The sequence below is a fragment of the Gallus gallus genome, chromosome 27, assembly GCF_016699485.2.
Source record: "Gallus gallus isolate bGalGal1 chromosome 27, bGalGal1.mat.broiler.GRCg7b, whole genome shotgun sequence".
Lineage (NCBI taxonomy): Eukaryota > Metazoa > Chordata > Aves > Galliformes > Phasianidae > Gallus > Gallus gallus.
Genome location: NC_052558.1, coordinates 993,051 through 1,005,191, shown reverse-complemented (window position 1 = coordinate 1,005,191; position 12,141 = coordinate 993,051). Strand labels below are relative to the sequence as shown.

The 12,141-nt window shown below is 55.3% G+C and overlaps 1 protein-coding gene across 2 annotated transcripts; it reads right to left on the bottom strand.

Moving 5' to 3' along the window:
* Nucleotides 1–6,047: 6,047 nt before the first annotated feature.
* On the bottom strand, nucleotides 6,048–10,264 carry MYLKSML (myosin light chain kinase, smooth muscle-like). Of its 2 annotated transcripts, none has more exons than XM_015299295.4 (11): nucleotides 10,221–10,264; nucleotides 9,233–9,333; nucleotides 8,742–8,865; nucleotides 8,489–8,579; nucleotides 8,167–8,370; nucleotides 7,828–8,045; nucleotides 7,547–7,670; nucleotides 7,318–7,470; nucleotides 6,991–7,111; nucleotides 6,817–6,907; nucleotides 6,048–6,437 (listed from the first exon to the last, which is right to left on the bottom strand). In XM_015299295.4, exons 3-11 carry the CDS (start codon nucleotides 8,755–8,757, stop codon nucleotides 6,313–6,315), a joined length of 1,143 nt encoding a protein of 380 aa, XP_015154781.2. In that variant the 5' UTR covers nucleotides 8,758–8,865; nucleotides 9,233–9,333; nucleotides 10,221–10,264; the 3' UTR covers nucleotides 6,048–6,312. The 2 variants fall into 2 exon arrangements, with proteins under 2 accessions (XP_015154781.2, XP_040509344.1); XM_040653410.2 differs by having other exon boundaries at nucleotides 8,489–8,576.
* Nucleotides 10,265–12,141: the final 1,877 nt, after the last annotated feature.

The window sequence follows — 12,141 nt, the reverse complement described above, 5'->3', positions numbered from 1 at the left end:
AGCATCTCCTGTTCTGCAAAGTGTGCCTGGTCACCTGCCGAGGTGTCAGGGCAAGCCACCTGCCACTCCAGAGGCCTGTGTGGGGGGAGAATGCGCCAGACCTGTTCTGTCAACCTCTGCAGCAAAGCAGGGGTTGTTACCCTCATCACATGACCTCAAAGCATTCCCACCCTCTGCAAACCCCAGATCCCATATGGGGATGTGTGACGTGTCCAGGGGAAGGCTGGCAGGAGGCAGTTGCCACAGGTTCCTGACCCAACCTCGATGCACTGATGAACCGTCCTCACACTGAGAACCATTCTCTGTGCCTTGAGAGGCCTAAGAGGAGCCACAGGCAGCTTACAGACACACACAGAAATTGGGGTCACCCACATTACAGTACATTCTGACATTCCAGAGCTTGACTTTGCAGTTTAAATATCTTAGTTTCACTAAATATTTCATCATTTCACTAAATATTTTGCATGCAATTCCCTAAGATCCTGTTTGAACAGATCCGCTTGCCTTGATCCCAGCTGGGGTACAGGACGAGAACAGAGTCTGCCTGTGCAGGAGACCCAGCATGGAAAACAGGCCCAAAGATGAGCCCCAGGCTGCCCACTGGGCCAGGCTGTGACCCCAAGGAGCCAGAGGGGCTCTCCTGGCTGTGGGGTGCCCCACACCAAGGAGAAGTGCCATCCCTTGAAGGATGCCCCACATCAAGGCCAAGTGCCAGCAGAGCAGTGTGCTGACCAGGGCAGAGCAGGGAGGTGACACAGGGGAAAGCTGAGAGCCTCAACCACCAGGAAAGGCAGAGATGAGGCCCGTGCTCCCGATTCCTGGCCATAGGGAGGGCAATGATGATGGGAGGAGAGCAATGGCAGCACGGCACCAAGTGAGGGCCGTGCACTGGGCTGTGTACCTTTTGCACAGAGCAGCGTTTCACGTGATCTGGGGTATAAGCTGGGCCCTGGGGGCCGCCACTCGCAGGGCTGAGCTGTCAACGCGACACAGAGCGGCACAGCTCTGCCCGCAGGTCGCTGGCACAGCTCTGTACGGCGGCCCCGGCTCTGGAGCCAGATACCAGGAAGACCAGGAGCGCCGCTCAGCTCAGCCCCGCAGCTGCAGCTCGGCCGGCTCTGGAGAGCGCAGCCGCCTGCTGCCCTCCCTCGGCCCCGGCGCGCAGTGCAGCCTCACCCGCATCCACTCAGGACTGAGGCAGCGCAGGACCACGGCCTGAGGGGAGGCCCCTCGCCCTCCATCGGGCTCAGCTTCGCCTCTGTGCCTTCAGATGACGTTCCCCACCCTCACCGAGGGCTCAGCCTGGGACTGAGCTGACCCAGGAGCCCTGGGAGAAGCAGAGCCCATCGAGAGCAAAGGCGGAGAAACGCGGCGTCGAGCAGCGGTACCTGGGCCAAAATGGCGGCGGGCACTGACAGGGTCCGACGGGGCGGGGCCTCGGGAGGAGCGGGCACTCATTGGCGGCCCTGCAGCCAATAAGGCCTCAAAGGCTCGGGGTCGGTTGATGGCGGGAGGCGCGAGGTTCTTCATTGGTTGGGTCACTCTGGAGCTGGCCAATCCCGTTGAGGGTGTGGGGCGGGGCCGAGGCTCGTGGCCGTGTGTCACCTGAGAGCCGCCATGTTGGCGCGTGTGGGGAGCGGCCCTGGCAGCAGCTGCTGTCACAGAGGCACCGAGCTCTGCATGCATCGAGCTTAACTTGATAAAGTATTACAGTGAGGTAGTTTACTAATGGATCATCCGTTTCAAGAATGGGGCCAGCTGCAATTGTGAAACGTGGTGAGGCCCATCTGGGCATAGCTGAGATGTGTGATTCAGGTATTACTGATGTTCTTTTCATCACCACTTCCCTTATTACTTACAGTTTCTGTCACTATTTAAGTGCCTTTGCATCCGAGGTCTGACATTCAGCCTGCCTTCTCACCACTCCTCTGGTATTTTATTAGTGATACATGAAGGCTTTTATCTGACGCTCCCCGTGAGTTGGTGGCTGTGCACTTCCTGGTGTAACAGTCCTTAGGAGAGCATTCTGGAAGTGATGTATTCGTCACTTCCCAGTGTTTGCGTAGTACTAAGCTTTTACATTGAGGTTCACCTCAGACTTAGGTTTGTTTTCTTAATTCGGTTCAGCTCACAGCAAAATACCCAAAGAGGAAATCACGAATCACACTTCCTGGTTCCCCTCGCCCTGAGTTTGCAGGAAGGAGAGATTCCACAAAGAAATATCATCATATTCCTTGATGCTAGTGCTGCCCAGGGGATATTTGGTCCGGATAAGCATTCTTACGCCTAGATTCCGCAACCCAAAGTAGACATGAGCTATTCGTTAATGCTTGGCTCAGACTGAGACCCAGAACCTCGAGAGGATTCAAGCAGCTGACCTTTCCTTGCATACCTCTGAGGAGCTGGACCCAAGAATAAGGAAGGGAACCACTTACTGAGGTTCTCCAGCTGTGCCGCTCTCCCACCTTGCTGGGGGGCATCCAGTGATTGGTGTCGGTGCCCTGAAGTGGTGTGGCTGAAGCGAAGGTAAACCAGAGGGAGTCTGTCTCGAGTGAAGGATCACTTATTAATTCCTTTCCTTGCAAGAGCTGAGATTGGATTTCTATTTTCAGTGCTGCTGAATTTCTCAGTGATTGTAATGAGTTCCAGGTATAACTCCACTCTTCATTTAGTCTATTGCTTTCCCTGACAAGTGTTCATTGTTCTGTGTTAAGCCACAGGAAGCAGTGGAAGGGGAAGAAATGTATGCTGGAGGACACAGGCTTCTGTAGATAAATCAGATTCTGTAGGTAAATTAATGTTTGCAGCATCAAGTACAGGCAATCCTGAAGCAAAAGGCAAGATGATAGAGAGAAAGCTCGTATCTGAACACCAGGATGTGAATTTTCAGGGCTGTGGGTAGTTTGAAAAACAGACTGAGATAAACATAGTTCCCAATGAGAAATATTTTGGTAATGTCACATGGTAAATAGCTCATCAAGGGATTGATTATATGTAAGTTGGTGTTTGCTTATCATCCACAACTTGAAGGCATTCTGCTTGGTTCCCAAGGGACGTGTGTGAGTTTAGATCAGCCAGAGTCTGTGTAATGAAGAAAACACGGAACAGATGATACTAATGGGTGGAAATTAGGATATGATGTATGCGAGCATCAAGAAAAGCACTTGGAGGAGTAATGGAGGAGAAAAGGGTTCTTCAGTGCCTCTGTTTCTGTGGGAATGGAAGATAAATACCACGGACAAAATAGAGAATGATTGTACGTTTCTGAGAGCTTCTCCTCCAACTCAAAACCAGAATGACTCGTGAATTGGTCCAGAACCCATCATCAGGAATGAAAAGCATGGCTGTCACAGATTCTTACCAGGTTCTGTATAGCAGTGAGTTCACTTCTGCTGCTGAAAATGTCACTTACGGAAAAAGACAGCAAGTAGATGAACTCTGTCAGGAGTTGCCTGACACAGCCTTTGAAGAGCCGTATTTGGAATTCTTGCTGGGAATGACCTACAGCATACACAATAGCAATAATGGCATCACCAAAAGAGGACTCAGAGGGGGGTGCTCGCCAAAAAGTTTGCCCTGTGCTCTGAGCGTAGGTCTGTGTGTGCACCAGCTCCCAGATCTGTCTGGATTCCCTTTCCTGCAATACATCTATTGTTTACAAGGGAAAGAGGGAGCCAAATCCTGGGCAGAGAGTGCTTGAACCCTGCAATACCACAGTAGTTTCCTTCTTGCTGGCTTCCCATGGGCAAATGTACGCAGAAGCAGCTGTCAGGAATTGATATTATTAACAGGAACAGGCTCTTGCCACAAAAATATGAGCTGGGTCTGTGTGCTGATAAGACTGTTCCATCAAGAGGGGCCACACCGTGATAGCAAAACAGGAAGGTCACAGCATCCTTCCCTGTTAGTCCAAGAGAAGATCAGTTAAGAGCTATGAAATCCTCCAAACAAGGGTCTGCAGACACCTGAGCTCATTTCACCTTTCCAGGGCTGCTGCAGCATGACAAATTCTATCACAGGCGCCTCCTGCCACGGTGACTACAGGCCTTCTAAAGGGAACGGTGAATTATCTGAAAGCAGGTTCCCTGTTGCCCGTACAGCAGCAGCTCCGAGAGCTGGTTTCCCTTCCATCTGTGTCATGTGAGTGTGCCCCAGCAGAGCCCCCAGACGCACATCCCTGCAGTAGTTGGGAGCATGTGGATTCGGTTCTCTTTGATAAAAATAATGCTTGCCTCTTAGTCCCTCATGGCCTCACCTCCAGCTTCAAGGAGCACACAGCAGGAAAGGCCTGAGGAGACACAGTGAGCGGAGGAAGAGAGGAAGGGGTACAGGCGTGCCTTAAGCATTACTTGGCACAGCCTCACCACAATAGCTGCACCATTCAGAGCAGGGCATCTTTGCAAGCTCTCCAACTTCAGCATTTGCTGGGAGAGGGCATCCCTCTCACAGGAGGGATGGGTTCACTGGGACGGAGAAGGTGTGCAGCAGCCAGCTATTCTCCAGAGCCTGCTCGGCCCCACCAGGAGCACAAAAAGACGAGGACATTTCCAAACTGTTGCTTCCACATTCTGGTTTCTACCTGACCTGCCACCTTAGGATGAGGTGTGAGATCACGCTGCAGTTTCTGAGCCTCCTCAGTCCCTGCTGGTTACAGACTTAGCACAAAAACTAGGAGACCAGAACCCCCAGGGGTGGCTGAATGTGTAAGACAGGCTTTAAACTAAGAGAACAGGAGAAGGGAAGGAAGTAGCAGCCCTAGGAGGGAGCAATAGACAAAGGCAAAGGGCACAAGGTGTTGTGATGGAGGGAATCACAAAACCAACACTGTGAAGCTTCAGCAGGCTCACTTCCAGCACTCGTGTGAGCACAAGGAAGTGCCCCCAAACCTCTTACAGAAGTTCAGCATGCTGTGGAGCCTGAGCCCCCCCCACACTACTGCACACAGTGTGGGGAATAAACACAGCATGTTAGGGATGTGCTTGCAGGTGCAGGGCTATGACCTGGTTGGGATCACAGAGGTGGGGGGAGATGGCTCCCACAGCTGGAGCATTACAACAGAGCAACACAGGCTCTCTAAGAATGACAAGATGGAAAGATGAGGTTGGATTGCCTCTCCTCCATGTATGGAAGCAGCTGAAGTGCACAAAGCAGTGTCCAAGGATGCAGGAGGAGCAAGCCAGGAGTTAACAGGTTAGGGTTAAAGAGAGGCTGGATATGGCTACCTGAGCAGCGAGGACAGGCAGATGAGGCCCTCTACAGGCAGGTGGCAGCAGCCTCACATTCTCAGGCCCTGGTCCTTCATGGGACCCCATGGAGGGACAGCACAGCAGAACCTATACAATCCAGGAGGTTTTTAGGGTGCATGGATAAGAATTGTTGAAATTGAACGTTGCTGATCTAGTAGGCTTCAGTCAGGTCTCCAACACCGTGCCTATAGGGCATATAAACAAGCTGTTGTGTGGCCTGGATGGGTAATAGGAGGTGGATTGAAAGCAGCGTCAATAGCAGAGCCCAGGGTATGGCCATCAGCAGTGCCAGGTTCAGTTGGAGGTTAGTAACTAGCAGCGTACCCCAGGAATCAGTGCTGGGTCCAGACTTGCTCAGCATCTTTGTTAGTGGTGTGGATGATAGGGCACAGAGTATCCTCAGCAAGTCTGCAGATCGGAGCCCAAAAAGAGATTCAAAGGGTCTGAAGCACCTCTGAGGAAAGGCTGAGAGATCTGTGGCTGTTCAGCCTAGGAAAGAGAGGGTGCAGGGGGATCTTCTCAATCCATATACATACCTGAAGGGAGAGTACCATGAGGACAGAGCCAGGGCACAGTGCCACCCCAGCCTCAGAGGGAAGATGCTTCCTGAGGGTGGACTTCAGAGATGCTGCTAAAGCCACCCCCACTCAGTCCCTGCCCCGGGGCACAGCACCAGCCTCCTTCCTGAGGCTGTGGTAGCACTGGGTGATGAGAGTGGTGCCAGCCCACAGAGGGTTGGAACAGCTTTGGGCAGCTCTCCCCTTCACCTGGTGATCCTGGGAGAAAGGAGCAGCACAGGGAGCAAGAGATCCTCAGTGCTTTATTGAGCTCACAGAATACACAGCAAGAAGAGACAGGCTGCAGCCCCAGTCTAGGCAGCCATGCATACAGGAGCACCAGTTCCTTGCTGGGGCAAAAGACACACCTGTCCCCACACCAGCACAGGGGCACCTACCATGGGCTGGTGAGATCACGATACAAACTGCAGGCCTGGAGAAGGCTCTGTCCTGGTGACTCTTCTTCTCCTCACCAGCTCTGCGTCCCAGGGCAACACAGCAATACTGTGCTAGGCCTTGCCTGCAGCCTCCATACTGCCATTGTCCTCTTCACCTGTTGGTGGCTCTGAGGAGCTGAGATCTCTCTGGGGCAAAGACCCACAGGCTTGGTCCTCCTCTGCACTGCAGCATGAGTCTGTGGGCAGATGGACAGAGAGCAGTGAGGAGCCAAATGCATGCAACCCCCTTCTGCTGGAGAAACTTGTGTGACACTTGTAGGGAGCAGGAGCTGATCCCTGAGATCAGGATCGTGTACAGGTTCTAGTGCTGCAGCACAGGACACACCTGCTCTAAGCTTACAGCAGAGCTGGCCCCTCAGGTTGAAGGCATGAGACAGCTTTGGGGCAGTGAAGCTGGCCCAGAGCAGAAGCTCCACTCTGGGGATGTGCCCAGCATGTTCAGCAATACAGGGCAGCCAGAGCAGAGGTGGGGGAAACTGGCAGGGAGCACAAGGTGGTGGGTACGGCATAGCAGAGAGAACCAGGGTTTATGGGTTAATGGTTCAGCACCATCACCTTCCTCATCCTGAGTCTCTGATGCTCTCCTGTCCTGGTTCTGAGACAGCAGCGTGAGCCTGTTGATGGCCAGTAGGGCTTTGCCTGTTTTCTGGAGAGAAGGAAAAGAGCACTGAGGCTCACTGGAACCCTCATGCCCTCCACTGTCCCGCAGACACAGCCTGACCCACATACCTGCCACTTCCGACGGGTAAGGAACTGCTTGATCCGCTCCTTTGGCAGTGCCTTCATGCTTCTGGGCAGGGGCTGCTGTAGCCAGGGGTGCTGGAGAGCCCCTGGGCTGGAGAGCCGGCAGCTAGGGATGGATACAGATTGGGGGACTGCCCTCTGGCCCTTGGTGTGGCTCCAAGCAGTGGCTCTGGGCACTGCTCTGTCTATTCAGCACAGCAGGCCTTGCACCTTCCCCTGCTCAGCCCTGGGCTTGAGCGTCTGCTCCCTTCATCTTCCTCCCACCCCAAATCCAGGTCTAACCATGGGGACTCACCCACACCTGGATCTTACCGAGGATCCTTCTGCAGCAGTTGGCTGATGAAGTCCTTGGCCTCCTGGGAGATGTCTGAGAAGATCTCCTCCTCAAATTCCCACTGGGCAGCTGTGATATTGCTCAGTGTCTCCATGTCATTTTCTCCCTGAAAGGGGGACTCCCCACTCAGCCTGAAGAGAGGACAGAGGACTTCAGGGACAGCTCAGCCCCTTCCTGAGCAACTGCTGGCCCCAGGAGTCCACTCACAGGATATAACAGATGACACCGACGCTCCACATGTCTGTGGCAAGCCCCACAGGCTCAAAGGAGACCACTTCTGGAGCCATGAACTCAGGGGTTCCATGCAGCACCTTCACAGGAGTGTCTGGAGCTGCATAGGAGATGGAGCCCATGAGCAGGCACCCCCAGGACAGCCCAGCTGAACCCAGTGCGTGCCTCTGCCTGGGGAAGGTATGTGTCCCTGCACCCAGCTGGAACAGATCTCCCTGGAGCTTCCTGTTGTCACCACGGGGTCCCCCCTCACTCACCCAACTTCCGTGCCAGGCCAAAGTCAACGATCTTGAGCCAGTGGCTGCCTGGGCTGACACAGACAATGTTCTCAGGCTTGAGGTCGAGGTGGACAACAGCCTGGCCATGCATGTACTGCAGCCCCTCCAGGATCTGCCGCATGTATTGGGTGCTGCTGGGCTCCGTGTGCTCAAAGTCATCATCCACAATGCGCTCGAAGAGTTCCCCACCGGCTACACTGCAGGTGCAGGCAGGGTGCTGGGAACCACACAGGGGTCTGCAGGTTCCCAAACCACCTTGCACTCCATCCCAGGGCACAGATACCCACCCCAGCACCATCCCCACTGCCCCACACTCACTATTCCATGACCATCACCAGCTCTGTGGGGCCCTGGAAGGCAGCGAGGCACTGCACAAGGCGCGGGTGATGCAGCAGGTTCATCAGCTCCACCTCTGCCCGAGCTGCCTGCTTCTCCTTGGCTGTCCGTGTCCGGAAGAACTTCCCAGCCCGGATCTTGCCCGTGGCTTTCTCCTGCAGCCGGTACACTGTCCCAAACTTGCCCCTGGCACAGAGCAAGCAGGAGGGATAGAGGAGCTGTCCCCATCGCCACCAGCCCTCATCCCACCCACAGGCAGACCCTACAGCTCAGAGCTGGTGGGGATTGCAGGACCTCTACTTACTCTCCAAGCTTCTCCAGCTGTATGTACACATCCAAAACCTTATCTTGGCTGTTAATGACAACATCACAGCATTCAAAATCCTCCTCACCTGCTGGTGGGAACAGAGGGGGTGATCAGAAGGGTTGTAGGGCCACAGCCAAAGCACTGAACAGAATGGGAGTAAAAATGAGTGCTGATGTGGGGGTGAGCCCAGCGCTGGGGATCCAGCACTGCAGCTGTACCTCTCCCTGGGCAGACCAAGGGCAGTGTGTACCTTCTGCCTGAGACATCACGGTGCCACTGGCCCGTCAAGGTGCTAGCACGGTCAGGACGGATGCTGGATGCCGAGTTGGTGTGGGGAGCGAGGCAGGGGCACCCTTCTGCCTGCTTCTTGGGATCTGCATGGGGAAGAAGCAAGGCTGAACACAGAGGGAGAGCCCCACACAGCCCCAGTGATGTCCTGCACCTTCACCAGGAGAGACCTGAGAAAGACTCCAAGCTGCTATTTGCAGAGGTAGGAAGCAATTTTAAAGCAGCACCCCCTTTTCCCTCAAATGGGAACAGTCTCTTTCTAGGACCCCTATTGCATTAGGCAAGAAGCTATAGCCTCTTACGCGCTCCAGCTTGCAGCAGCCAGGAAATCCCCAGGAAAAGCTGCTTTTCTAGGGCAGAGGAGCTGCTTCCTTAGGCAAGTCCCCTCCAGAGCACAGACACCCCCAGATGCTGCTCCACAGTGGCACCCAAACCCAGACCCTCAGTGCTGACCTGTCACCACCTGGTCCCGTTGCGTCCCAGGCCACCAGCACAGACTTCCAGTCCTTCCAGTCCTGCTGGGTCACTGCTGAGCCACCGGAGTCACGAGTGAGCTGGGAAGGAAGGGTGATGCTGGAGTTGGCATTGGGGATCGCTGCAGCCACATAGTCTAGATGGGAACATCTCAGGGCAAAGCGCCAGCCAGGCTCCAGGCACAGCTGGAGCATCGCTCTCTCAGGGAACAGCCCTCCCCTTCCTTCCCAAAGCATTTCCGTACTTGGGGAGAAACAACCACCAACATCAACACTGAGCTGCCTGGCAGCCACCCCTAAAGCAGCCTCAGCACTGCAATCCCAAGTACCCCACCGGGCACCACTCAAGGCTTTGGACCCAGATCCCAGCTAGAGAAACCCCAACTAAAGCCACCCAGGGCCCTATAGAGAGCTCACACCTCACCACACAACAAAGCCCTCAGCCTCACACCAGCCAATATCCCATCCCAGAGCCTTGCAGGACCTAAATCCTGCAGCAGCCCAGCCCTGCCCCACCCTACCGTGCCCCCACCCCCACCCACAGGTGGGTTCCCACAATGGCCCTAAGTACCCACACCTGCTCCCCCAGCTCCACTTGCAGCCGATATCCCATCAGATCTATTGCTGTCCCCACGCCCATCCCAAGCTGTGACCACCCTGATGTCCCCAGGTGAGCTGGGATGAATTAGGACAGAGCATTGCAAAACCACTCCCTGCTTCTGAACTCTGCTGCTTTGAGGCAAAAATGGGGTTTTCCATACTCTCCCCCCAGGACCAAGGGATCTGCAGGCTGCTCTGAAAACACTGTGCCTCGGTTTCCCCTGCTTTAAAATCAGAACGGCGCAGTGATTTCCCACAGAGCTGCCTCCAGACCTGGGGATGGGGTCGAGTCACTGCAGAGGGTCCCCCCCCTTTGGGCAGCTCTATGTCACAGCCTCCCCATAGCTCAGGGGACGTCACCCCATTACCTGCGGTGCCCCTACGGGGTCGTGGCGCTGCTCTGCTTCTCACTGGTGCTGTTGGGGCAGAAGCGATACGGGGCTCTGCCAGCCACTCCCAAAGCGCTCAAAGTCCATGGGGACAATGTTCCCAGCAGGGTGGCAGAGCCACCGCGTCCACCCTCACACAGCCCACGGCCTGGGGACGGTGACACGACCTCACCGCTCTCCCGCTGCAATATCGACCCTGCTGGGACACAGCACGGCGCGCTGGGGACATGTAGGACGCGTAGGGGACGACGGAGGAGAGGCCAGAGCTGCTGCAGTGGGTGAGGGGCGGTGGAGACCCCCGCCTGTGTACCTCATTGCTTGTAGCATCCTCACTGTGGGGTTTGGTCCCGTTCAGGAGGGTTTGGGGGTTTAGACCGTGCTGTGCTGCAGCGCCTCCCACATCTCAGCACGGGGCAGAAAGGGGATGGAAAGGGACAAAATTGGGCAGAGTGAGGCTGTCAGGTGCTGCACAGCACAGGGAATGGGGTCGTGCAGCACCTGAGGGCGCAATGGGAACCCAGAGCTGCCGGGTGTCAGTGTTGTCCTTGTGCTCATCCCAGCAAAATAAAAACAAAATGCTCTGAAAAAAAAGCCAAAGCTCTTTGGTGAAACTGATCGCACCCCCCTCCTCCACACCTTAATTCCCCGGGGGTGGAGGTGCCCTACACCACCAGTTTCATATGAACCCCGAGAAAACCCAAAGCTTTTAAGAGCTGAGTGCAGGATGAGCCCCAAGGAGCTGCAGAAATGCCCACTGTGGGATTTGGATGCCCAGGAAAGTTTGGTGGGGTCCTGGGGCTGGGTTTGCAATCCCAGCTCTTCCTCCCAAGTCTCTTGACCCCCACGCACACCCCTGTGTCCCCTGCCCCATTTCAGGTTTCCCCTTTGTCCTGGATGCTCGGTGGATTTAAAGAGAAGCTGCCTGTTTATTTGGAGGGCCTTCAAAAACACCTCTGCAGCACTCAGTCTGCTCACGTTGCCCATCAGTGCTGTGCCCTGCTCAGGTGTCCATCACTCTAGGTCCCACAGGGACCGCCATTTGACATCGTGGCCCCACAGCCACACTGCCACACAGCAGGGCCACCCATCTTGGGGCAGCACCCAGACCTGGGGGGCAGTGCCACATGGAGAGAACAGGGACATTTGTGGGACAGTGGGGACAGGGAGGACAGGGACGTGTGGGAACCACAGGAATACAGGGGATGTGGATAGCGTGTAGGGGGACACAGGGGACATGGGGGAGATGAAACATGAAGATGTGCAAGGATGTAGGGTACATGGAAGACTCAGGGGATGAGGGGCATGTGGGGAGACACAGGGGACATGGAAGGCATGGGGGACATGTGGAATGTGGGGAGACAGAGGACACAGTGGATGTGGGAGGCATGTGAGCACTGTGAGGGTCACAGAGCACGTGGGGGGACGTGGGAGACCTGAGGACACCAAGAATGGGGACACATTGAAGCCACGGGGACCTGGGAGGACCCAGGGACAGGTGAGTGACCCTGGGACATGCAGGGAGACACGGAGTGCACATGAGACATGAGGTGATATAAGGGGATTCAGAGGACCTGGGGGTGCAGAGGGGGCATGGGTGGCAAAGGAGGCACCCAGGGACATGGGGAAACAACAGGAACCCGGGGACACAACAGGAACACGTTGGCTGGGGACACCAACCAGGATCTGGGAACTGGGAATAAGTGTTAACTGGGAGCTTAGGACTGGGATCTGAGAAGTGGGGACTGGAGCAAGGGATCGGTTCTGGGTACTGTGGGGTAGGAACTGGGAGCAAGGGATTAGGAAGGGTTGGTAACTGGGATCTAGGAACTCAGAATTGGGAGCTCAGAACAGAGAACACTAAGCTGGGAATTAGGGAATATGATTACAGTGCTGAGAACTG